Here is a 23,408-nt window from a genome sequence, read left to right as displayed (position 1 = left end):
GCCACATTCAGATGGTGCTTTTTACGTGCCACCAGCACGAGGCCAGTCGGGATGGCGCTGGCAACGGCAACGTTCGGATGGTTCTCTTAGATACCACCGGCACTGGTATCACAGCTGCAATTTCCATTGATGTTGATCAATTTTGATTTTGATTTTCACTTGCCTCAACAGGTCTTCACAAGTAGAGTTTTGTGTCCCAAGAAGGAAAGGTATGCATAAGTGGACTGGCTACATCCCATGTAGAGGCCACGGGTTATGGTCTCACTTGTCCTGCCGGGTCTTCTCACGCACAGCATACTTCCAAAGGTCTCGGTCTCTAGTCATTTCCTCAGTGAGACCAAAAGTTCGAAGGTCGTGCTTCACCACCTCGCCCCAGGTTTTCCTGGATCTGCCTCTTCCACGGGTTCCCTCAACCGTTAGGGTTTGGCACTTTTTCACACAACTATCTTCATCCATTCTCGCCACATGACCATACCAGCGCAAACGTCTCTCTTGCACACCACAACTGATGCTTCTTAGCTCCAGCTTTTCTCTCGAGGTACTTACACTCTGTCGAGTATGAACACTGACATTACACATCCATCGTAGCATACTGGCTTCATTTCTTGCAAGCTTATGCACATCCTCAGCAGTCACAGCCCATGTTTCACTGCCATGTAGCATGGCTGTTCGTACACACGCGTCATACAGTCTGCCTTTTACTCTGAGCGAGAGGCCTTTTGTCACCAGCAGAGGTAAGAGCTCTCTGAACTTTTCCCAAGCTATTCTTACTCTAGCAGTTACACTTTCAGCACACCCAACTTGGTCACCTAGGTAACGGAAGCTATCAACTATTTCTAGTTTTTCTCCCTGGAATGTGGCAGAAGTTGGTCTCAGAGCATTTTCAGTGTTTATTGCTCCTGAGCATCTGCCACAGACAAAAACTATCTTCCTAGTTAGCCTTCCTTTGACATTGCTGCACCTCTTACGTGTCCATAGCTTACACTTGGTGCATCTTATAGAATTTCTACCTACACCTTTTCTACAGATCGAGCAGGGCCATCTTCCTGAAGGCGTTTGTGATTTATCTACCTTCCTACTTATTAGGACTTTGGTTTTAGCTAGATTGACTCTAAGGCCCTTCAATTCTAATCCTTGCTTCCACACCTGAAACTTCTCCAGTTCTGATAGTGACTCAACAATTAGAGCAAGGTCATCAGCATAGAGGAGCTCAATCCTTTCTACTGGAAGCACAAAACCTCAAAATTTGGGGGACGGAATTAAGTCAATTACATCGACTCCAGTACATAACTGGTACTAATTTTATTGACCTCCTATGGGATGAAAGGCAAAATTGACCTTGACGGAATTCAAATGCAAAACCTAATGGCAGACAAAACACTGCTCAGCATTTCACCTGGCATGCTAACAATTCTGCCAGCTCACTGCCTTAATAATAATAATAGTAATAATAATAATAATAATAATAATAATAATAATAATAATAAATCCTTTCTACTAAAAGCACAAGACCTGAAATTTTGGGGTAGGGAACTAGTAAATTACATTAACTCCAGTGATCAACTTGTACTTAATTTATTGACCTTAAAAGGATGAATGGCAAAGTCAACCTCAGTGGAATTTGAGCTCAGACAGTAATGACGAACAAAATTCTGCTAAATATTTTGCCCAGCATACTAACGATTCTGTCAGCTTGCAACCTGAATAATAATAATAATAATAATAATAATAATAATAATAATAATAGTAACACTTGACAGAGCAAAAAGTTGGTATGACCACAAACCCAAAGATATCATTGAAAACAATAATGCAAAAACTCTGTGGGATTTTATGATTCAGTGCAACCATGAGATAGAGAATAGGAAGCCATACATAGTCTTAATTGAGAAAGAAAGCAAACAATGCTGGATCATAGATATAGCATACCCAGCGACAACAAGGTATGCAATAAAGAAGAAAGAAAAGTCGACAGATATGACAGGTTAGCTTAGGAGTTTAAGCAGTTGTGGTCAATGAAAAAGGTAAGAGCCCTGGAAACAGTGAGTAAAAATATTGAGAAGTGCATGGAACAAATAGGGGTTGCAATAAGGGTGGAGCACTTGCAGAAAACAGCACTGCTTGGAACCACTTGAATACTCCAGAAGGTGCTCGAGAAAAAGGGGTGTTACCTTAGTTCACTGCTGGTGAACAGCTGACACAGTATTACATCTCCAGTGTTAGAAGCTGTGCAAAGGCAACAATAATAGTAATAATAATAATGATAATAATAATAATAATAATAATAATAATAATCCTTTTTACTATAGGCACAAGGCCTGAAATTTTGGGGGAAGGGGATAGTCAATTACAACAACCTCCAGTGTTTGACTAGTACTTAATTTACCAACCCCAAAAGGATGAAAGGCAAAGTCAACCTCAGTAAAATTTGAACTCTGAATGTAGCAGTGAACAAAATACCACTACACATTTTTTTTTTTTGGCATACTAACGATTCTGCTAGACAGGAAAAATGGTACAAACATCACCAAGATGCAGCAACAGAAGAAGAAAATGTGACAATTCTTTGGGATTTTCATATGAAGATTAATAGGAAGATCAAGGCTAATAGGCCTGACATAATTGTGAAGGATTGTAAAAAGGAAACATGCATGAGCATACCATCTGAAAAGAGTTCCAAAAAGTCAGTGAGTATAAAGACCTAATAATTGAAACTAAGAAAAAATGTGACATTTTAAGATCTGTACAAAACTAGTGATAGTTGGTTCCTTTGCAATAATTGAACAGGAAAGTATCCGGGCCAAATATCTGACAGGCCAAACCAGCAAGAGATTTGCTTGTCAGTTACTTGACCTTTACCAGCTGAGCAATGTTCCTTAGTGGCTGATAATATGTGCATCTCTGATCATGAGCAGGAGTAGTGGGGAAACATCATAGCTATGTATTGAGAGGGATTCTTCGAGGTTTGAATAATTCCCTCCTGGAAACATGGGCATTTCATTCATCATCCTTAAACAACCTTCATTCAGGATCCTTTAGAGTAGGATGGGTTACTCGACTACCTGGAAGATCATGCACTGTTCATCTTGATATGAGGTCACTATGTCATGCACATATGGTTATGATGCATGTACCTGGTGTACCCTTATCAGTCATATATTCTACCCCAGCTTTGATGGCACATAATGCTTCTCACTCAACAATAATAATGATATATATATCATCATCATCCTCATTTAGCGTCCGTTTTCCATGCTAGCATGGGTTGGACGATTTTGACTGAGGGCTGGCAACCAGATGGCTGCACCAGGTTCCAGTCTTGATCTGGTAGAGTTTCTACTGCTGGATGCCCTTCCTAACGCCAACCAATGTAGTGGGTGCTTTTTACATGCCACCGGCATGGGGGCCAGTCAGGTGATACTGGCAATGACCTCGCTCGAATCTTTTTACAGGTGCCAGTGAGGCGATGTTGGTAACGATCACGCTCGAATGGTGCCCTTTTACGTGTTACAGGTAAGAAAGCCAGTTGGCTGCTTTGGCAACAATCACGCTCGGATGGTGTTCTTGGCACCCTACTAGCACAGGCATAAGTGCCAGTAAGGCGACGCTGGTAACGATCATACTCGAATAGCCGCTCTGTCAACGATCACACTCGTATGGTGCTCTTTGCACCCAACTAGCATGGATGCCAGTCATTGAAATGATTTTGATTTTGATTTCACTTGCCTCAACAGGTCTTCGCAAGCAAAGTTTAGTGACCAAAGAAGGAAAAGCTATGCATAAGCGGGCTGGTTATGCTCCTGGCATAGGCCACGGGTTATGGTTTCATCTGGCTTGCCGGGTCTTCTCAAGCACAGCATATTTCCACAAGCCTCGGTCACTAGTCATTTCCTTGGTGAGGCCTAATGTTCGAAGGTCATGCTTCACCACTTCATCCCAGGTCTTCCTCTTCCACAGGTTCCCTCAGCCGCTAGGGTGTGGCACTTTTTCACTCAGCTATCCTCATCCATTCTCACCACATGATCATACCAGCGCAGTTGTCTCTCTTGCACACCACATCTAATGCTTCTTAATTCCAACTTTATATATATATATTGGGTTGGCCGGAAAGTTTGTGCCGATTTATAGTAGCTTACCTTTCAACTTATTTTAGAACATGGTTGAGTCCATAAAATAGGATTTGACTACACTTCCATTTAGAGCACAGTTTAAGCTATCGTTTCATGGAAGGTTTATGTTCCTATAACCAGTGTTAATTCTATAAATTGAAGATGCAAGTCTCAGTGTTCCTGCAGGTGAGCCTTGGCTTTCAGATGTCATTCAGCAAGGGAATACAACTAACACTTTTCCAATCTTAATTGTCATGTCAACATCAATGCCACTTGTCTGGTTGATGCTGCATGTACATGAAGCTTGGCATTTCTTCAACTGAAGTGGGCTACTTTCAAATTTAATACTCAATACATGATACATGTCTAGAGTTCTATATTCTTTAATTTAAAACAGGGCATAATGATCATTTCAACTGCTGTTGGTTAAAAGGACTGGTGTACCAAGTTTGAATAAGAGTGAGTAACATGTGTATATGTGTGTGTGTGCGCGTGTGTATTGTGGTTAAGTGCATACATGGCTGGGTAGTCGAGAAGCTTGCTTCTCAATCACGTTTCAGGCACACACTTACTGCATGGCACTTGAGTAAGTGTTGTAGCAAGGAAGGCTTCTATATGAATTGGAGAATAATTTATGTTACATTAATAGAAAAGGTGAAGGCACATGGCTCAGTGGTTAGAGCATTGGGCTCACAATCACGAGATAGTAAGTTCAATTCCAGACTGGGCTGTGTGTTGAGTTCTTGAGCAAGACACTTTATTTCATGTTACTCCAGTTCACTCAGCTATAGCAATGAGTTGCAATGTCACTGGTGCCAAGCTGTTTCGGCCTTTGTCTTTCCCTTGGATAACATCAGTGGCATGGAGAAGGGAGGCTGGTATTCATGGGCAATTGTTGACTTTCCACAAAAAACAACCTTGCCTTAGAGGGGAACTTTGTAGGTACAATCCCATAGTCATTCATGACTGAAGGGGATTTTTACTTTTTAATAGGAAAGGTGTTCATGCAATACAATTAATGGAAACACTCAGATGAAACTGAAGTATGACATGTACAGAATGTCATAGTCAGAAACTCAACGTTTGGGATAATTTTTACATAGCAAATACATATTCAGGTGCTGTGGTGTGTCTTCTTCGATTATTTCAGGTTAAATACGCAGCTATGAAAACAGCTATTAGGAGAGTGTACACCAACTTTATCAAACAATATATATATATATATATATATATAGAGAGAGAGAGAGAGAGAGAGAGAGAAAGGGAGAGAGAGAGAGAGAGAGAGGGAGAGGAGAGTGTGCGTCAGGGGGTAGAGAGTAATTAGAATTTTTTGTTCTCCCAGTATTGTTGATTAAGACAAGACGGTGAGAGACTACATTTGAAGTAAAATAATGTAAGTTATTCAATTCAAGAATGATATCAATGGAAGCAATAACAATAATATTAAAGAAATTAAGGCAGTATTTTTATGGCTATAACAATCTTGATGATTCTTGTATTTTGGAAGTGATTTCTGTAATAAAACAAAATTCCTCGCCAGCTATCAAATAAAACAATACTACTTGCTGATTGACTGAAGTGAAAGTAATATTTTAAACTTAAAAGATCGCCGGTAGAAAATAATATCTATATGGTATTCATTAGTCAACAGCGCAATATCTTAAAAGCCTCTTTTTTTTACCTATAGCTTTCCATTAAAAAAACGAACGGCACAAAACAAACAAAAATGAATAAATAAAAGAAAACTAATAGTCAAGAAATAAGTAAAACGTAAAAATGGATAATTAAAATAAAAACAACTCTAATATAAGCCTCAGATTCTTGAAGCAGTATTTTTTAAACCGATAGCCATCCATACGTTTACTTCCATACGTATAGGCAGTATTGATATTATTTTGGGTTGATTAATAAAATCATTCAAAATTTATCTTTAATTTATATTTAAAATTAATATGAAATTTCACTGAAATGATTTTGAAATTTTAAAAAAATAAGCGAAGTTGAATTTTATCATAGAAAAGTCGATTCATTCTTGCATTTTCTGCTGTATTGTAATTTCCGGTGAATCTACTTTTCATTTAGAAAAACGCCAACATGCCGCAAGAAAATTTAGAAGAAGAAGGATTACCTAAAAATCCAGACCTTCAACTTGCTCAATCAGTATTTCTATTGAGTACCAAAAAATATAAAAATGACGCGTCAATCGCCAAAAAAATTATGGATAAAGTTAAAGAAGACAGTAAGTGTTTTGAGATGAATGATTCGGCCTTGTACGTTAACTAAGCTCACATGCATGTACTAACTACTAAAATCTTTGTTTTAATATTGTGTAAATATACATACACATATATATTTTATATATGTATATATAGGCATATGTGTGTATATAATGGCATTTTAATTCAAAATATTGAAAGTATTGAGACACCAACAGTATGAGTTCTAAGTTTACACGGGTTTGAAAACTGCTTCATCATTCTTACACATTTTTACCGGATAATTTCTGCTTTATTATTTTACGATTTTTGCTTTCATCTTATTTTGTTATGAAAGTTTTTTTTTTTAATTTTACATTTGATTTCTATTTTACTTCTACAAGGCAAACTTATTTCTTTGTCAGTGGTAATAGCCATTCTTCAGTAGTGTTCAGTACAATAGTGCCGAAGATCGGCACTCTTCTGTATCCTTAACAAGCTTGAAGCACCTTTCTGAAAATAGTTGTTTTCATTCCCAAGGCAACTCTGAACTAGTAGTCATTTGATGAAAGGTACTCCAGTTATGAACATCCAGTCTTTTCCCTCCATAGTATATTATTTAACGTATATATATATTTAAGACAACAATGTATGATTTAAAGAAAATATGGCTGCTATTTCTACTAGATTGAGTGACCAATTAGAGCTCCTTCATTGGCTTGTTGAAAATGGTTTTCATAATGGCTGTAAATTTAATAGTTTTTTATCATTAATTTCGTTCCAAAAGCATATTTTTTTATAATTTAGGTATATCCCAAGTTTCTTAGACTAGTTTATAGGAAATAGTTTCTAATTCTTCCTAGTCTCAGAAACAGAAAGGACACATCGGATAATGTGGTCCTTAATACCTGTACAATTACAACAATAAACACTATAATTATTTCTTGACAGAGGTACAGTGTTCAAGTGGAAATGCTGGACAAAATGCCTTAGTCTTAGTAGAGATATTTGTATTTCCTTTTAATAGACTGGGTTAATCCATTGGTGGTGTTGGTGATGAAGGTTGTAATTCATTCAGGTGCGAAACTGCATTAGCCCCCATTTAACATCACAAAATCCAGAATTAATGTTTTCGCTCAAATATATTGTGCTTTTTCATTTGAAAGGCATCACTTATCAGTAAGACTATTTTCTAATAAAAGACTTTTTGAGCTTGTGAGCCTAATCAATAACCTGAACTTATTTTCAAGAACCCTGCATTGTTATTTTGTATATGGATAGATCATTACCATCATCATTTAAGCACCCACTTTTCCTTGCTTACATGGGCCGGATATCCTCCTGTCGTCAACCCTCACCTGTTTCCAAACAAGGTAATATTTCTTCATGGCCGGACATGTTTTCATGGAAGATTGAAAATGATTGACACTATTTGTATGAGTGACACTCATTTACAACATTCACACGATGTCAAGACAATCGTCATAGAAATGTCTTTGACCATAAGTTTACTTGATCAAGAGAAGTGGGCCCCAAAACTGCACGCACTGTCTCCTGATGACCCTATACACTCGTTGGGTTCACGTATGCGGAGTTCTCGACTGGTAGCACTTGCATGTGCAAGTTGTTTGCAAAACATCTTGATCAAGGTTCACCTAGGGATAAACAACAACCTCCCTTGTATTATATTCACTCACGTCTTTGATATAACCAAAACTGCATCTAAAAGTTTAGGCGTTTCGTTCCTGGTTAGAAAATGACTTCAGTCCTGGTTGGTGATGTGCTCAAGCTGTGGAAATATGATTAATACTTCTTCAAAAAGACCGATATTCCTTACCGCGCTATTGCTCACTCTTATAACATTCTGACAGTTGTAAGCAGCCAACTCCTTCCTGATAAGCACCTTCAGTTTCTTTCCCTTTTCTTATACCATCAATATAGCATTCATAGAACCAGTTCTGCTAGAAATCAGCATTCCTGCATCATACACTCACACATCAGTGATTTTTCCATCTGTCAACTTCTGTGAAAGCCAAGCTTTTACCCCTGAAGTTAACACAAGAACCTCCTAATTGTATATGTCTCTGTCATGTCCCTTTGTATCAAAAGTTTCCTGTCTGACTACTCTTATGGCCAATGCACTGATGAGGCTCTTTGTTTCACATTCTGTTGACTTGGTATGCTTTAGTTCAGTTGTCTACTACACTTCTTTTTCATATTTCTAACAACAATTACTTTTATTGCATATAACACAAATTTTCGCACATGCAACAGAGACTTTTCCAAAACTTGTTACTGCTTTCATGAATCTCATATTCATCATCAAATAAGGATATAACCAAGTCTCTTTCAGTATTACCAAAACACTGCATGTATCAATGAGACAATCCCTATGTATATATAATACAACTGAAACCCTTGAAATTTCAGTGAGCTCTCAAAGCAAACATACAACTTTGATATAACCAAAATTGTATCCAAAAGGATAGGCATTTTCTTCAGAGATAGAAAATATCTTAAGTTCTGATCAGTTGCTGACCGATTACAAAGTTAAGTTCAGTCCATATTACAATACTGTTCATTCATATTTTAGGTATTTTTAATCCTATTAAAAAAAAAGAATGCTTCTCTGACTGATCAGAAAAGATAAATTTGTCAACTTCCTCCAATTATTTGCTCACATAACACTCTTCTCTCTGATTTTATCTACAAGGGAATTTATACATGGTTGCTCAGCCTGCTAGAATAGTAGCTAAGTCTAACTTAAATCACACCTTTTTTTAAGAATATAAGACAGATTTCTGGATTTATTATATCTAAAAATAAGATTGAATGGTCATGGCTTAAAATCCCTTTGACCATAGGTCTCCTTCATCTGCACTTACCTAGGGATAAACAGCAACCTCTTCTCCACTCATCATCTCTATTGTTATCACTCACATCCCTGCCCAGTTGTGCACTAAATATTTTGTACTGTTTTTCATTCAAAAACTGCAGTCCTTTGCAATTCTTTTCCTTCAAGAGTCATCTTAGAGAAGTTCAAATTGAATATCATTTATATCAGTGGGTTCAACGATTTTTTTTTTACCTGTGGACCCTCATAGGTATTCAGTGTTTAAAAAACCCTATTTTTAGAATTAAATATTATCAGGAATTGTATATAAAATAGTTAAAATATTTTGTGTATTGTAGAAGTATAACCAGTTTATTGCACATAAATTTTGACAACAAACTCTATGGACCCACCAAGGGTCATATGGACCTTTGTTGTGAACCACTGATCTATATCAACCTAACCAGTCTAAGAGTGCCTTTGAAAATTGTGATTACTGTTTCTTTACCCAACCCCACCAAAACAAACTATTCTTTTTAACTCTCATTCAGACCTGATTGTGCAGCCCTATGATCAAAGATGTTCTAATCATGAATAATATCACCTATTTACAGATATAGTATCCATTGTCTTTTACGCTAGGTGTGATTTGAAGGAGGTTTGGCTTCTATTTCTAACAAATCAAGTGGCAATGTAGAGACTCCCTCAGTGGCTTATTCAAAATAAAGTGTTTCTGTGGTATCAGAATGAAGAACAGATTTTTTTGCTATTTTTATTAGAAATGTGGTTAGTGATAGATTATCAACAATATTTTCTTTTGTTATATTTTATCTTTAATTAGTTTAACTATATATTTTTTCTACATCAAATCTGTCTAACCCATTTGATACCAATCTACCTGAGACCATCTTGGTTTTATTATATAAACCAATCATGCTTTAGAGTAATCTAGATTAAAACTATCAAAATTCTGTGTTAATTTAGTCAAAGACTTTATTTCAACTAAGGTATGGTAACAAAAGGTTTAAATGTGATTCGTTTAGGACTTCTTTTTGTCTTATTTGTGTGAAAACTTTTTCTCTCATGTCTAACCCTCAAACTTTTTCATATTTAAACTTTATCATCATTAATCATGAGTAAATTCAATGCAAATTGGCATAGTTTGACACATTTAGTGTGTTCCTTTAGCTATTGTAGCCTTTCAAGAAACTTTGAGTCCTAAGAACTGGAAAGAATCTAATTAAATTTAATTAAGATATGATGATCATCATCATTGTGCTAAATGCTTAATTTTTTATGCTTGCATAGGTCAAACATAGCTCTCCACCTCATCTCCTACCTTCTGTACTGATTACATAACCCTCATTACTCAGATTTCCTCACTCTTCACTAGGCCTATGTTATAAAGGATAGCAATGGATTACCCTAATCCCCATTACCCATGCACACTAACTTTGCACTTTAGTGTTACCAGCCATTACTTTCCTTAGGGCTACCCATCATTTACCCTTACCTTAAGGCTTTTGAGTACTCTCTGTGCTTAAACTTTTGCTTGGTTTCTGGCCTTTCGGCTGTCATTGCTCTCTCTCTCTCTTTCTCCCTTCTTCTGTCAACATGTGTAAGTTTACTGAGTACTCTACATTCCATGTACAAAGCACAGTCCCTCCTTTGCTGGTGGCACAACAGCCACTCCTGCTTCCCATCTGTGCTCCCTTTACAGTGACTGATGACCAAAACAACTTCTGTAATGATGTCATAAAAATGCACTTAGTAAAGTGATTGGCAAATGAGTAGAGAAAGCATTGGGTTGTGAGGTTACATTAGCTATGTTTTGGTGCCATGAGAAAATGCACCCAGTCTGCTCTGTAAAGTAGTTGGTGATAAGAAGAACATCAGCTGTAAAAACCTAGCCAAATGACACAAGCACCAGTGAATAGGAGTGGAAGCTCTCAATGAGATATGACTTTAGTTATGACAACCTGTTCAACCCACACCAGCATGGAAAATAGATAGATGATGATTTTGTGAGGATAAGCTTTTAAATTTATAAATTCTGAAGTTGTAGAGGTGCAATGGTTATGGAATAGGGTTACTTTGAAGCCTTATACTGTCGGTATTTTTTCTTCTTTGAGTCATCATTATCTTAAGTAATAGAATAAATGCAGCTCATTGGATCCATTCTTTTTCCATTGCTGATGTAAGTGAAAAAGTTGCAATTGGGAATAGATTTCAGACTCAGTTTAAGAAATTAGTGCTGTACCTCATTACTTTCTATATTTTACAGACATGTAAAAGCACACAAAAACATTTGGTAAAATATTTGCAATTTTATGAAACATTTTTTTTTGCAACAGAATACTCTTTATAATTATATGTTTAGACTCAGCAACTCACAGTACACTATCCGCCTCTTCATCATCATTTTAATGTCTACTTTTCCATGGATCAGTCAGAATTTGTTGATGCTCCTATCACATACCCTTGTCTGTTTACAAGCAAGATGATATTTCCCTACAGCCAGATATATTTTTCATGGAAGATTGGAAATGAAAGATGTTTGTTTACAACCACCATGTGTTGGCAAGGCAGGATACACCCCATCTTCACTCTCCTCATACATATATGATAGAGTTCTTTCAGTTTCCACTCGCAAGGCTTTGGTCAGTCCAGAGCTGTAGTAAAAGATACTTGTCCAAGGTGCTGCCCAATGGAACTGAACCTGAAACCACATGGTTGGGAAGCAAGCTTCTGTTTTAAATAGCTAATTCTTAATTTCCATGTAAACCTTTTAATGAGACAATGAGAGTGGGCCTTATGTAGTTGCTTATTAGAAATAGCAATTGAAACTCTCAGATTACATCCTAACATCTTAAAAATGGGAAGGATACAATATTTGAATATACATGATGGGTTGTCCATGGTTGGAATATCTTTGATCATATGTCTGCACATTCATAACCGATTTGGGGTTCAGCTACAAAAACAACTTTACATCAGTTGTTTGTGGGATGGAGTTGGTGACAGAACAGTAGCTATGACCTTTGAAAGCTTTCTCAAACTATAGCTGGCATTCAATTTGAGCTTGTCCTGCAAAATTTACAGAAACCTATACAGCCCAACTTAACTACATATTAAAATGTTAAATGTGTCATAGATATAGAATGTTTTAACTACAACTGAAATGCCTTTGTTTTCTCTTTAGATATGGCACCATTTTATGAAACCGTTTGTATTGCTCAGCTTGGTTTCAAACTTGATGAAAATCTTTTGAAGAAGATGAAAGAAACAAATGAAAAAGATTTGAAAGCTATAGATGTAAAAATTGAGGATGCTGAGAAAAATCTTGGTGAAACAGAAGTTCGGGATTTTATGTTGGAAAAAGCTGAATATCTAAGCAGAATTGGAGACAAGGTGAATAACATTTTTTTTTGGTCTTAAGAAAAGCAGTGTGGTCATGATATTTGCAGGTTCTCTGATACCTTTGAGATTGATATTAATATTCCTCTTGACAGCTGCAGGAAAAATATATAAATATGTAAAGAATTCCAGAGAACCAGGAAGGCACTGGGGGAGTGGATGGAATATGGTTGCTGAGTGGAGAAGTGAGTGAGTCAGGAGTGTCTGAGTAGAAGTTGCATGAGTCCAGCCAGTTCTGTGGAAAAAAGGAGAAAACACCATATCTTTTCAGTGCCTTGGAAGAGATGATATATTCTTTAGGCTGTGCCTATCTGGATTTAAGTATAGTTATATTCCTGCCGTCTTGTACTTGTTCATTATCTGGATATAATGTTTATATAATTACACTTTTTTTGTCTTTTTCAGGAAGGAGCTCTGACTCAATTCCAGAAGACAAGTGATAAGACTGTAACACTTGGATATCGTTTAGATTTGGTGTTTCATCTCATCAGAATTGGTCTCTTTTATATGGATCATGAACTGATCACTCGGTATCTAGAAAAGGCACAGACGTAAGTTTGTAATATATCTGAATTATTGGTTGTAGAAATATTATTTCTCTTTATCAACTGTTAAGTAAAATATTGATGTTTTAGGATTAGTTTACCATAAATCCTCGAGTATAGTCCGTCTTTGAGTATAATATGCAGGGGATTTTTAGGGGGCTGTACCTCTGAAAAAAACCTAAACCTTGTGTATAATATGCACCCCTTCTCTAACTTGAGTCAAGGAGGTCTATATAACGTGCATGGTTTGTAAAAAATGTATACGGTAACGTCCTTTATTATTGTTGTAAACGTGTAGCTTTTCAAATTTTCTTCCAGCGGCCCTATTACCTATTACCTGTATTAATGTACAGGTTTAAGTCCTGCTTGTAAAAAAGCCCTAGTAAAGACCCACAAAAGTTCAAATATCTAATACTGGTATTTAATTAAGTATCTATTGTTTGCTACAGTAATGATGCTTAAGGTATTTTTGCACCCGACATCACAAAATGCGTCTGAATAAACATTGCTGGACAGCAAATAGAGATTCGGACATTGCTTAGAAAATATTTTTCATTTTTAACCTCATATATAATACGCACTCGGAATTTTGACCTTTAAATTTTGGGAAAAAAATGCAGATTATACTCGAGGATTTACGGTATATAACATCAGTTTTGTATTTTTTAATTATTTTCCTTCTATATAATGTTACCATTTTTGTCCCTTTGCAGATTAATTGATGAAGGTGGTGATTGGGATCGACGTAATCGTTTAAAAGTCTACCGTGGGGTCTACTGTATGTCAATACGAGACTTTAAAAAGGCTGCTTCCCTTTTCTTGGATACTGTGGCAACCTTTACTTCATATGAACTCATGGATTATCAAACTTTTGTCACCTATACTGTATTCTGTTGTACTATTGCACTTGAACGACCTAAACTCAGGGAACAGGTAAGTTTTCTGGTTTTGGTCAGGTATCATAGTTTGGTTTTCTGATAACTTTGCTTTTCAGCAATAGAAACTACTAAAACAGTTCATTTTGTTTCTCTTCATAAATTTCCATAAATAAGGCATAGGTGCAAGTATGGCTATGTGGTTAAGAAGTTCACCTTGCAAATATGTAGTTTCAGATTCACTGTATAGCATCTTGGGCAAGTATCTTCTACAATGGACTTGGGTTGACCAATACCTTGTGAGTGAAATGTAATAGATGAAAGTCTTTTCATGTCTTTGCATTGACACCGCTTGGTTAGGGCTTATGTCCTCTATAAACAAAGCATTCTATTCAGGAGTTTGCCATGTATTGGTCATCTGAATAAATTACCTCCCTTGAAAAATTAAGGGAGAGCGGGAGAGCATGCAGCTATAGAATGCTGTCACAAGAAGTCTCATCCAACTTATGCCAGCATGGAAAAAGATAACACAACGACATTATATATTTTGACCCCAATGATTTTTTCTTAAGTAAGCTTTATTCTTTAAATATAGAACTATTTATTTGCTAAAACTTTCTTAGTCTCATTTTGATTCAGCTACACAATGGAACTTATGCGTAATAACATTACTGTTGTATTCTATCGTTACTTTTAAGATTTTATGCAGCAGTCGTCCCTTGGTATTTATCCTTTCTCCCAGTCATGTTTTTAAGTTACATCGCCACTAGGTGTCCATTCACAAAAATCCTATATTCTTTTCTGGTCATCTAAAACCTACAGCAGTAGTTATACTCAGCTCTGCAGACAAGGTCTAATAACATGTCCTAAGTTATCAGTGCTGCTAAAGAAGACTTACTCTTCATGGATTTCTGTATTTATTTAAAATTTCAGAGTTGTCTCCCTTATCTTTTTTTTTTTTTTGACCAGAATTAAATCTTGCACAGACTGCTTGTTTTCATCACTAATATTGTAATTCTAATTTAATTAAAATTTCTTGACTTACTTACATCACGTGTGTGTCAGCACTCACTTTTCTATTGTAAATATCTTTTATCTTTTACTTGTTTCAGTAAGTGGACTGCAGCCATTCTGGGGTACTGCCTTGAAAGGTTTGAGCAAATTAACCCTAGTACTTATTTTTTAAGTCAGGTACTTATTGTATCAGTCTTTTTGGCTAATGTAGTAAGTTACAAGGGTTGGCTGAAAAGTTCATAAGCTGACCAAAACACTCTCATGGAATGTGATCTAATGAGATTAATTTTAAACAACGGCAGATATGACAGCTTCATCACTGTGATACTGGTTCCCAGTCAAGTGTTTTTTTTTCATGTTGGGGAACAGATGATAATTAGATGAGGCTAGATCTGAAGAATAGTAAGGGTCATTATTCAGTTCAAGGCCACAGTCACACAGCAGCCATTGAAACCAAGGATTTGTGTGCTAGAACATTATCCTGATGAAACAAGACCCCTTTTGTCAGTTTTCTTGAGTATTTGGTCTTGATAGCGTTTTTTAACTGCCTCCGCAAGTTAGTATAATACTCTCCATTGATGATGTGGCTTTTTTTGAAGATAATTAATAAACACAATGCTTTTGCATCCAAAAAAACTGGGGCCATCACCTTCCCAACAGATGAATTGACCTTGGCCTTTGGAGCAGGTGAGGAGGGGTTTTTCCACTACATGAATTGTCTTTCTGTCTCTGACTCAAAGTGATGAAGCCAACACTCATCCTGGGTTAGGAAACATTCAAGGAAACTAGCTGGATCTGCTTCAAACAACGTCAGATTTTCCTGTGATAACCAGCCATGGGCACTTTTGATCAGGTGTCAGATGTGGCACCCACAAAGGAGAAACCTTTGTCTTGCCAAGTTCATTGTGTAGAATATTCTCAACTTGTGGGATATGCTAATAGCATTGGCTATTTGATTTAAAGTTGACTTTTGAACATTGGACATGAGACCAAGACCTTTGGAGATATACTGTGACTGAGAAGACCTGGCAACTAAAGTGAGATCACGGCCATGGCTGATACCAGTGTTGCATGTCCAGCCCATTTAGAGTACCCCTGATGTGTCGGGTGATATGATATGCTTGAGAAGGCTTGTTGAGTCAAGTAAAACCAATATCGTAGCTGTGGCCAGTGCCCCCTGACTGGCTCTCATTCTGGTAGCACATAAAAAGCACCATCCGAATGTGGTCAATGCCAGTGTCTCCTGACTGACTCCTGTGCTGGTGGCATGTAAAAAGCACTATCCAAACGTGATCAATGCCAGGACCACCTGACTGGTCCCCGTGCTAGTGGCACGTTAAAAGCACTATCCGAATGTCATTGATACCAGGCTCACCTGAGCGGCTCCCATGCTGGTGGCATGTAAAAAGCACCCATTACACTTCTCGGAGTGGTTGGCATTAGGAAGGGCATCCAGCTGTAGGAACATTGCCTGATACAGCCGCTGACTCTCCAGACCTCAGTCAAACCGTCCAACCCATGCCAGCATGGAAAATAGGCGTTAAATGACGATGATGTCTGTCATCCATCACCTGGTGGTGAACACAAGATAGATTTCAATAATTCATGTAAATGTCTAATTTTCAGAACTTTCCAATTTCTGTCTTCTTGGAAAATATTAAAACTCAAAGTATAAAGTCACTGATATAATTTACATTTCTTCTGCAGATGTTATTATAGATAGCTTTTATTCATTGGTGAAAAATATCGTTTCTGTTTTCATCATATTAAAGTTGACATAGTTGCTGCTTTAATAGTTTATTCTATAGTCTTAACTACTTATGTAATAAACTTCTAAATAATTATTTCAAATTAGGATTGTTTTCTGCTCATTGCATTTGTTAGCACTTTTTTTTTCATGTAGATGACTTTTCAGAGAAATTAATCTTGATCTACTTTTGTTTAATAAGCAAAGTTTTCACCCACTGTTGCATAGTATAAAGCATCTACTTAGTGATTGTCTCATTGCTACATTAGCATGTAAAATGAAGTTTATGCTTTGCTAAGGAAATCTAATGAGATTGAATATATATATTTGAAATTGTCCCCCTTGCCAAAATGAATAAAATAATAGTCATTAGTTAATTTCTTTTCATCCTTTAATTATTTTTAATTAGATTTTTTAATGTTCACTGCATTAAATATGTTAATGTTAAATAAATTCTGAATATCTATTGAGTTTCTATTGAACATTAATTGATATTATGTGATAATCAATTATCACTATTTTTTAATGAAATATAACAAGTTTTGATTTTTTTTCTTACAGGTTATCAAAGGATCTGAAATTTTAGAAGTTTTACACAGCTTACCCAATGTCAAGTCCTTTTTATTTTCATTGTATGACTGCCAGTATGCTTCTTTCTTTAGGATTCTTGGTAAGGTATTTTTTTGAAACATTTTAATGCTGTTTATTGAAAGTTTTTAATATTTAGTTTGTGCCCATGACTTTTGTTGGCCTCCTAAGTGGCTTTTCGATTTGAACTTCTGTTGTGTGATGCCTGAGAGAAAAATGTGGGCTGAGAGAGAATTCAAGAGAAACATCAGTTTTGAGCAGGAAAGAATGGAACAATGTATTTGGAATGAGATTTGGGGATAAGGCAACTTGAGGAATAGTGGAGGAAAGTACATTGGATGGGTTTAAGCTGAGTTGGAATGCTGGAAGCTGTTTTAGTTGCAGGGGTTGTGTATTTGATGAGTGAAAGAGTTAATTGGCAAATGGAACTTCTTTTTAAATGTGGTTCTGAATATTTGCATGTCTATCTGGTACATCATTCCATAAATTTGAGCAGTACTCTAATGACTGTTGCACTTATGATTTGTAGTAGGTCAGCAATTAATCAAAAGAAACCCTAATCTTTGTGATACAGTTTTATGAGAGGTTAGTGTAGTGAGTGAAAAACAAGGGTGGGGATACCAGTATGCAGAGGGGTGAGGTGGGAGATTTAAGAGTGGATCACGAAGGAGGATAAAAGTAGTAGAATGATGTGAAAGGTGTAGGAGGTCTGTAGAGAGATACATAAAAGCTGTTAGGGATACATAAGAAGCTCTAGTTATGATGGATGGTATTGAGAATGGCAGCAGTTAAGAGGTGTTGAGAATAGAGTATAGCTAAGGGGAAAAATGGAAATGATTGGTTGGAATGGTGTGGATGGGATGATGAGGAATGGAAGTAGTTCAGGTGGCAGGAGGACACTGTTTTGGAGGGTATAGGCTGTAATGTGTGTTTGCAGGTGAGTACAGCAGCTGCATAGTAACATAGATAGGTAGGAAGGAATGCTTGACATATTAGGGAAAGAGGCTGGTGGACGGGGTAGGGGTAGGGGATACGACTTTGCACGAACAAGCATTGCCTATTTATGAAATGTCCAAATTTTCAGCATTTTGTGAAGTATAATGACATCAGTAATTTAGCTAATGAATATCAGCATTCAGTTCAGTGTCTTTTATTCATGTATATATTTTTTTTCTGAGCTAGCATGGGCTGAATGGATCTGTTATGCAGCATATTGTCGCTTGTTAAGATCCTTTTCAATTCTTCTGTTAGATTTAGAATCCTGACATTTGATCTCACCACTTCATCTCTTCTGTTGCAAATCCCTTCTGTGACTGCATATAACTCGTCATCATTCATCATCTTACATCCATGTTTCATGCTGGCATTGGTTATTTGCTTATGTTTTTATAGCTTTATGTTCTGTCCACATCTGCAGGACCAGTCGGATTTTAGTTTCTTTGGGAATGAACTATATATATATATATATATATCTCTCTATATAAACGGCAGTTTGTCTGTCTGTCAGGTTGTACCCTCACCCTGACCACGGCTTTCAACCGATTCTGATGAAACTTGACACACACATAGCCCAATGTCATAATTCAAAACTAACGCAGCGAAAATTTTGAAAAGTTCCCCCAGTTCTGAAAAAAATCGATAAATTCGACATGGGGTCGAGAATCTAAGCTTTTTATATGCGACACATTTTCTGTCTAGGGGACACAATTCGACCTTTTTATCGCCCAAAGGGACAGCTAGAAACATCGTATACACAGAAGTATTCAAGTGAAGAGAAGACATTGCAACCTACACATGAACCTTCGTTCCCTAGAGGGAAAGGACTAGATTGGGATTAGTCGTTGCCTACTTGGGGCTCTTACATACCCGGGCAACGCCGGGCTATGCTGCTAGTATATATATATATATATATATATATATATCATCATCATCATCATCATCATCATCGTTTAGCGTCCGTTTTTATATATATAATAATGCTATATCACTACCTATTGAAGTTTTATAAATGTATTTTGTATTATTTGCAGCTTGGGTAGAAGAGACAATGCAATATGATCGATTGCTGTCTCCACATTATCGCTATTATATTCGAGAAATGAGGATTGTTGCTTACTCTCAACTCCTTGAGTCTTACCGCAGCTTGACTCTTGCTTACATGGCTGAGACATTTGGTGTCACTGTTGAGTTTATAGATCAGTAAGTTTGTTTCCTATATTTTGTCTGTAGCATGTATTGATTGCTTTAACTGAAATATATTGCATAACAAATGTCTTAGAAAGCTAAATTGATGGATGAATGTATGAAACTGAAAAAAAGAATTTCATATATCTTGTACTTTTATCCTCTAATTTTTTTACTTCAACTGAGGAAAGTATGTTTGAAAATAACATAAAGAAAATGATCTCTCAAAGCCAGAGTGTTCATATTTAAATAAATGTAATGTGCAAGCAAATTGTGTCCATAATTTCAACTATGGTTGGTCACATGTTTCAGTGCTCTGTAACTATAATAACTAATAGAAAAAGTCTGTTTAAATATTTCATATTTTTATCTTTTGTAGGGAACTCTCTCGATTTATTGCTGCTGGTCGACTTCATTGCAAAATTGACAAGGTTGGAGGAATTGTAGAAACTAACAGGCCTGATAGTAAAAATTGGCAGTATCAGGTTAGTTTTGCTTTAGAAATCTTGTTAATTAAAAAACAAAAAGGATGTTTATGTACTCGAGATCACATATCTATGTTGCAATGGTTATTATAACTTAACATTTTGAAGACAGTCTGTTATAGTTATAGACAAAATGATTTACTTATTTCAACAATAACAAAACACATAGTTACACATACCAAGGAAAGGGTTTTGTACCATGCCCTCTCCTACCAACACTCAAGAAAACCTTCAAAGTTGCTACAAATGTTTGGTGACCTTACATATGAAGCCATCAAAACTGCATTTTAAAGTTTGGGCTTCTCTTCCAGGACTGTAAAGTACTTCGTTTTGATTAATTGCTAACCTTCCACAAAGACCCACATTTCTTTTAGAGTACAGTTCTCATGTCAGGAATGATACTACTGCTACACACATGATGCGCAAGCATTCTAGACTGCATCCTAAAGAAGCTCATTTAGCAGATTGGCAATGCTTCACTTACCAACATGATTACATTGACTCACTGTTTCTTCTGAATTGACTTTTCCACTGCTACTACAAGAGTTTCCACATTCTGAATGAACAAACTATATGTTGCCTTCACATAGTCCATCTGATTCTCTTCTTCATGTCATCTTTATTGTCTGACCTCTCAAACCTTTATTTTTCTGTAAATCCCTCCTTGTTTATGTTTCTAGATTTCTTGAAGATGTTAATCTGTACAGGTTGAAATTGAATATTAACTGCATTAATCTAATCCATCTTGAAGGGCTTGCAAAAGTCATGAGTGTTCTGCTGCCTCATCTGACTAACTGCTATAGAAATGTTTTATACAATTGTTATATTTGGGGATGGTCATTGTTTGCTGATTAAACACACATACTATTTATTTGATTGTTAGTTTAGCTTTATTACTATTAGTTTATTTGTCAGAGTTCTTTCGTCACCATACTGTGACCTCATCAGCGACTTTCAGTTCCTCATGTCTACTTGTGTCCTGCCTATTCCAAATATGGAATAGGCAGGACAAGAGTAGACATGTGGAACTGAAAGTCACTGTGTGGTGACGAAAGAGCTTTGACAAATAAACTAAAAATAATAATAATAACGCTAAAATAAAGATCAAATCAATAGTGTGTGTATTTAGTCAGTTAAAGATGACCATCCCCAAGTATCTGTTTCTACACATGATTTCACATCAAGAATCTTACAAAACAAATACATAAACATTTTATACAATTTTTATGATTTTAATAACTTTTTGTCTTCTAATGCTTGTAGGATATCTGTACACTTCCTAGGCCTTGCCCTTTTGCCCAATCCATCTCTTCTTATTCATCTGTTTGTCACCATTCTATGACGTTTTCAGTTAATCATAAGAGCAGAATCTGCACATAGTTCATTCTATTTTTTTTTTTCCGTTACTAGTTACCTCTCCCTTTCCCTGGAAATTCACTCCTTATTCTCAATACTTTCTCGCATCTGACACTACTTTATTAAAATTATATAAACTAATTTTTGTTAATAATACAGGTTGTGTTGTAGTAAAGATTGTTCACTAACATAACATGTCAGCCCTGGTTTAGAACTAATGTCCAACCCATGCTAGCATGGAGAACGGACGCTAAATGATGATGATGATGATGATGTTGCTGTAATTTAGCCCCAGGAGACACCATCTCCAGCTGGCTATACGACATGATCTGTGTCCTTATATTTTCGAACAAGGGAATCTAGCACCCCAACTCATTTCAAAACAATATCTGTGTATCTCATATTGTAAAATTTTTTTAAAAAATAGTAATTTTCTAATTTATAGATCAGTGACTAGTTGTCACTTTGAAAACTATATATTTCGAAAAGGAATTTGGCAGTACCGCCTCTAGCCGAACAGAAGGGAAATAACCCAGAAATCGCAATACACAGATATTGTTTAGAGCTGAGTGGGGGTGCTAGATTCCTTTGTTCGAAAATATAAGGATACAGATCATATTGTATAGCCAGCTGGAGATGATGTCTCCTGGAGCTAATTACAGCAACATTCGTCCTAAACTAGGACTGCTATGTTATGTTGGCAAACAATCTTTACTACAAAGTACTGTTGCTGAATATACTAACGTTGTGAGATTTAAAAAAATAGTAATTTTCTAACAGGTTGTGTTATTTATAATTTCTTTTTTTCTTCTTTTTTGTTTACCACTGAAAATCAGAATTGTAAGAGGTGCTGGACTTGTGTCTGATTCTTTTTCATTTCCTGAGGCATTCTCATTTACTGTTATCAGAAGTTCCTACTCATGTATAATGATTTCATTTCTTTTCTACAACATATTTATGTGTCAGTAACAGCATAAAAACATTTTATTGATTACTTGAAACTTTTATCCATATGTATGTGAACATAACTGGTGTATATTTTACAATTTTTACTGCACTTGTGATATTTTTTTTTATATTTCCTTATCTGTATTTCCTTTTTATATTTCCTTATCTGTATTCAATTATACACATCACTAATATTTCGTTTATATTTATCCCTTTTAGGCTACAATCAGGCAAGGAGATATTCTTTTAAATAGAGTCCAGAAACTGAGCCGTGTTATCAACATATGAGAATAGAAGAACCAGAGTTTTCCAATAGTCAGTTTGCTTCAGTTCTTACTTTCATAGGATGATGTACATATAATGCAGTGACTGTATGAAAGAGATATTTACATTAAGAATAATTTAAGAAATCCAGCTTAAATTATTTCTAGCCATATCATGAAAAGATGTGATGGATCCCACTGGAAAGAATTCTTTTGCCCACTCTCTCTTTGAAATACCATAAACTATTACCATTCTGATTAACTGCTTCACCATTTTAACATGACTGATCAATTATTTTCCGTAACCATAAGATAAATTTGAACACTTCAAGTTTTTGTCAGTCCTGCTATAGATTAAGAGCTTGAGTATTTGTGGATACTGTTAGCAGTTTTGGTACTGCAACCAGAACTAAAACAATGGATTGGTTAACTTTGTTTTTTTTCTTTTTTCTTTTTTGCTGGGATTCATTTACATCTATTGCAGTCATTTATACCTTCTGTAATCATTTTCATGTCTATCAATTAACTTCTTGACTGATAATTGACTGTTATTAGAACCATTTTACTAATTAAATAAAAATGACTCAATTATTTACTCTTTTCACAAAAACCTTTGTTGTGTTTTATTTATCATGTCTGTTTTCTTTTTTAATTATCTTCGAACTTTGAACCTCACAGAGGTCTTTCGCAATGAGCTGTGCTTGAGAGGACCCATCAAGCCAAAAAGAACACTTTTTGAGCATTGGGCCTCACAGAGGCAAAGTGGCTGAGTTCCTTTTGAGTTTTGGGTCCCATGGAGGTAATGACCAAGACCTTTGGCATTATGTTGTGCTTGAGAAGACCATCAAG

General features: G+C 36.1%; 1 protein-coding gene across 1 annotated transcript; it reads left to right on the top strand.

Moving 5' to 3' along the window:
- Positions 1-6,164: 6,164 nt before the first annotated feature.
- Positions 6,165-23,163, top strand: LOC115229467 (26S proteasome non-ATPase regulatory subunit 6). The gene is made up of 8 exons (XM_029799813.2): positions 6,165-6,348; positions 12,340-12,548; positions 12,960-13,105; positions 13,813-14,032; positions 17,297-17,405; positions 19,354-19,522; positions 19,887-19,992; positions 22,516-23,163. The coding sequence occupies exons 1-8, from the start codon at positions 6,204-6,206 to the stop codon at positions 22,582-22,584; spliced, it is 1,173 nt and encodes a 390-aa protein (XP_029655673.1). The 5' UTR covers positions 6,165-6,203; the 3' UTR covers positions 22,585-23,163.
- Positions 23,164-23,408: the final 245 nt, after the last annotated feature.

This window comes from Octopus sinensis, linkage group LG2 (assembly GCF_006345805.1).
Source record: "Octopus sinensis linkage group LG2, ASM634580v1, whole genome shotgun sequence".
NCBI classification, from domain to species: Eukaryota; Metazoa; Mollusca; class Cephalopoda; order Octopoda; family Octopodidae; genus Octopus; species Octopus sinensis.
The sequence above is the reverse complement of the archived record's forward strand: the minus strand, read 5'-3'. Positions and strand labels throughout refer to the sequence as shown.

Bases quoted from the DNA above. Each gene is read 5' to 3' on its own strand.
- LOC115229467 (XM_029799813.2), top strand. From the start codon at position 6,204: ATGCCGCAAGAAAATTTAGAAGAAGAAGGATTACCTAAAAATCCAGAC. The intron at 14,033-17,296 runs GTAAGTTTTCTG...TTTTTCTTACAG, and splicing joins GACCTAAACTCAGGGAACAG to GTTATCAAAGGATCTGAAAT. The intron at 19,993-22,515 runs GTTAGTTTTGCT...TATCCCTTTTAG, and splicing joins GTAAAAATTGGCAGTATCAG to GCTACAATCAGGCAAGGAGA.